At 45.1% G+C, this 3,931-nt stretch overlaps 1 protein-coding gene across 1 annotated transcript; it reads left to right on the plus strand.

The window, feature by feature from the left end:
* Positions 1–533: 533 nt before the first annotated feature.
* On the plus strand, positions 534–2,912 carry LOC124304916 (uncharacterized). The gene is made up of 6 exons (XM_046763726.1): positions 534–773; positions 1,483–1,553; positions 1,668–1,821; positions 1,902–2,093; positions 2,384–2,492; positions 2,590–2,912. Exons 2-6 carry the CDS (start codon positions 1,487–1,489, stop codon positions 2,785–2,787), a joined length of 720 nt encoding a protein of 239 aa, XP_046619682.1. The 5' UTR covers positions 534–773; positions 1,483–1,486; the 3' UTR covers positions 2,788–2,912.
* The last annotated feature ends 1,019 nt before the right edge of the window (positions 2,913–3,931 follow it).

The following is a 3,931-nucleotide window of genomic DNA, read 5'->3' on the forward strand; positions in this document are numbered from 1 at the left end:
TCCATTTACGAGCCGCAACCCTCATCATTCGTACCACGATATGAATTTGCATTTCGCGAAACGCGTTTGCTGCTTTAGCGATGTGTTCTTGAGGCGAACCGGGAGCGTGAAAAGAAAAGGAACTCGTATACATGCGATACACTTCCCTGTAATGCCCATACATGGTATGCTCCTGTATCTGTACCTTATACAATATCGGTTATATTAGACGGTATAAGAGTTGGATAAATTATAGGCGCCTAGCGAGCATTAATTATCGGGCCAAGGAGCGAGACGGTTTATTTACACAGGGTTGGTATACACCTGTGTATATAATGTACCTCGTTTACACGTGGAGAGTTGGCACCGAATTCGATCGCAACCCAGGGTCGATACTCAAGTGCGACCCAGGTGGGAACCGATCCAACCTTGTGGCTCTCCTGCTCGTGAGGTGAAGGGAGAATGAATTTGGCGCCTCGTTATGCCGAGTGGCATTGAAAAATTGTCCACGTACATAAAAGAAAACTCCCTGCGACTTGCGTGCAGACGAGGGGAGCAAATGATCTCTGCAGCCTCCGGTTGTTAAACTTTCGGGGCGAAAGAGAGGAGTCACGATTAATTGTCGCATATTGCGATCGTTCAGGTGGTCACCCGGCCGAGATAAGCGACAGATGGATATCTCACCCTCAGGTGCGTGATTATGATCGTGTCGCAGAACGTATATATATATATGGGGGAACATCGTTCGACAAACCAGCAGTGCGTGCCTGTGGTTACAGCTCTACGAATCCCGCGTGAGTATAATAGTAGGTTACAGTTCGTTCGACGAATCTATGAATGGTCAGGTTTTGCCGTCAAAGTTCCTGCACGCATCTCGGTTGGACCTTAACTTGTATATTTCATTGCAACGGGAAGAAATTGATTTCCGTCTCTACGAAAATTTCTACTCTCGCCCATCAGTTTTTAAATACCCTGCGTATGAGTCACGAATCTTTTACACGTTCATCGCGGTTTAATTTCAATTTTGGGATTATTTGGCGATCGTAAACGCCCGTTGAAACCCTTACGAGAGTTTTGCTCGGATATAATTCAGGGAGGAAGATTCCGGTCGATATTCCAGCTTATAAACGTGGACGAGCCACCGTCATCCGTTAGGTGTATGCCCACATGCTGTATTATATATATCTTGACGTCAAAGAAATCTGATACGCGTTCTCCATATCCCATTCGGTAGGTGAGTAAGAGCGAACGCGAAAACTAATTGAGAAACAATTATAGCGGCATGTTATAGATGATTGATACGAAGAAATCAATTCAACCGATCGAAACGCGCATTGAACCTGATTAGTCCGAGCAATCAAGTCCCAATTAGATATGGAATCACGATATAACTGTGAGATGATCAGTGATAAGAAGTGTTCGGTCCGTAACCCGCTCCCTCCTCCCTTACAACCCAGGCAATTATTTTCATTAATTAATTCTATCAAATCGATTTTCACGCAGAGACATGAAATTTTACGGCATAGTTGTCTTCTTGGCGTTTGCCGCCCTTGCCCAGGGAGTGCCCAACAATGGTAAGTTGAAATCAGCTCAGTTTATCACGCTATAATTTGCAATCTAAATAAAATGCGATGAATCAGTGTAATTAGGTAAACGGTAATATGATTTTTATCCTGGCTGATCAACAGCGAGAACGAAGCGCTCGATTAGCGATAATCTGGTGACGTTGGTCGAGAGCATTCAAGCGTTAGCGTCGGCGGCTAACGAAGATTTGGGACTCCCCGCCTTCGACCCCTATACGGCTGATTCCCTTGACATTTCGATCAACCAGACTTTGGCAAAGTGTGTATAAACTTAGCCGCATCTTGATTACCGTCCGCATCTCTGACCGATGTGATGAAAATTGTGTTCGTTTCACGCAGATTGGAAGGCGGACTGACCGACTTGAAGATCACGGGTCTGTCGGACTTCTCGATCGACACATTGAAGTTCAGTCTCATAGGACTTAAGTTCACCTTCGGTTTCACCTGGCCCAGTATTACCTTCAGCACAGGATACTCGATCGACGGCACGGTCGCCAGCGTGATACCGATCTACGGTGATGGAGATGCATCGTAAGTTTTGCACTCGTACGGAACCATTGCTAAAAACCCTACGGGACTTAAGAGGGGATTAAGATCCACAAGAGAGAAAACAGAGAGAATGCCGTGCCCTATGTTTTCTCTGAAGCATAATTGCATGGCGTGTTGGTGACGGTCGGTAAAAAAGAATTCTGGCATGATCCTGCAATGCTTTTGTACCTTAGGCTAGGGTTTTCCTGACCAAATCACCTGGAACATTCTTACCACTGACGCAGGATATTCAACTTGCGTAAATTTCGTAACGCCTCCAATGTATGTTGCAGTGGTGAGATCACCAGCCTGACCGTTTCCGGAACCGCTGGGATATCCATTAAGAATTCGTACCTGTACCTTAAAACTTTGACCAGCGCAGTCAGTTTGGACGATTTTGATGTAAGTGAATTGTGATTTTTACGCCTGTATAAGGAGGGCGATGCCCGTTCGCAGCAGAGTTCGTGGCTTTTTCCGTTAATGACGATTTTTTTCACAGCTCCAACTTACCGGACTCGTGAACAACGACGACGCATCGGCTCTCATAGCAGCCGTGGTCAGTGACACAGTCCCACAGATCCTCGTGGACTTCCAGGAGCAGATCACCGACGCCGCCAACACCGCGATCACCGAATACGTCGACGACTACCTCGGCAGCATGACGTTGGCTGAACTTCTGGCACTTATCAACAGCTAAATTAATTCCTCACGATCTGCGGGTACTTGGTCGAAATTTCAGTGTAGAACATTGCAACAACCAAGCACCAATCCACGCTTTGACTGCAGGAAATGTGAATGAATAAATAAATCATCGAAAATATATACATCATCTTAGCTTGAATGAAATTCGGTTCAAACCAGGGATTACGGGATCTATCGTTTTCGCAGTAAAGGCCATCAATGCTGTACTTCCGTTACTACGACTTCCGTTTGCAATACGAGAATGTTGGGTGCTCGCATCAGGCGCTTCTAATAAACGGAAATTTGACTGCCCGCGAATTAAAAATATATTTTCATTCTACTTGTGAGGTCCAATTGTCTCGTATGCAATTGAACCTCCCGTTGTTCGTCTCATTTTCAGTCGCTATATGGCCCGTGTTAAACTGATCTTGTGTTTATTCGGAAAGTGGTGAAAAAAAAACTTGTGGCTAATACAGGGTGTGATTTTGTCGTGTGTGCAAAATCGTTTGGATCCAGTCGATAGAGAGTCGTATTGAAATATGGTCAACCAGATTTCGTATCAGTTCTTTGATTACAGCATCGAAACTGCATCAGCAATCGCCTTACAAATGGCAACATTTCATCTCACAGCCCCTTACGACAGGCAATTTCCGAACGTTATATTTTACTTCTTTTTCATACCGAGCGATGGCGAGACTAGTCAGTCCCTCGTGAGGGCTTGCTGTGAAGTGAGTTGCGATTGTGGTAGGATGAAAAAATACTGCAGCTATGTGTGCGGGTGTCTTGCACCTCGGATGTAGGTACATAGGTAGATAATAATTTAAGCTTCACTTCCCGGGTCTTGCACCTCGGATGTAGGTACATAGGTAGATAATAATTTAAGCTTCACTTCCCGGATGATGAAATTGCAGTGACTACCGTGCCATTACGTATTTTACGTGGAGATCACGCAAGTCTGAAGTTCGAGATACAGTGCGTCTTGCTGTATATAATTTTCCCTCGACAGGCCGGTTTCGCGGGATCTGCGGTGTAGGTAACTTCCATTTTTCATTTTCCAACGAAAACCAAAAGTGGATATATGAGTTACTGATCCTCACTTGCAGCGTGCAACAGTTTTCCCATCGCCACAACCAGCGAGCTTCATAAATACCATACATACT

Source organism: Neodiprion virginianus, chromosome 5, assembly GCF_021901495.1.
Source record: "Neodiprion virginianus isolate iyNeoVirg1 chromosome 5, iyNeoVirg1.1, whole genome shotgun sequence".
NCBI lineage: Eukaryota > Metazoa > Arthropoda > Insecta > Hymenoptera > Diprionidae > Neodiprion > Neodiprion virginianus.

Coding starts and splice junctions, on each gene's coding strand:
- LOC124304916 (XM_046763726.1), top strand. CDS start 1,487: ATGAAATTTTACGGCATAGTTGTCTTCTTGGCGTTTGCCGCCCTTGCC. Junction 1,554..1,667: donor CCAGGGAGTGCCCAACAATG/GTAAGTTGAAAT, acceptor GCTGATCAACAG/CGAGAACGAAGCGCTCGATT. Junction 1,822..1,901: donor ATCAACCAGACTTTGGCAAA/GTGTGTATAAAC, acceptor CGTTTCACGCAG/ATTGGAAGGCGGACTGACCG.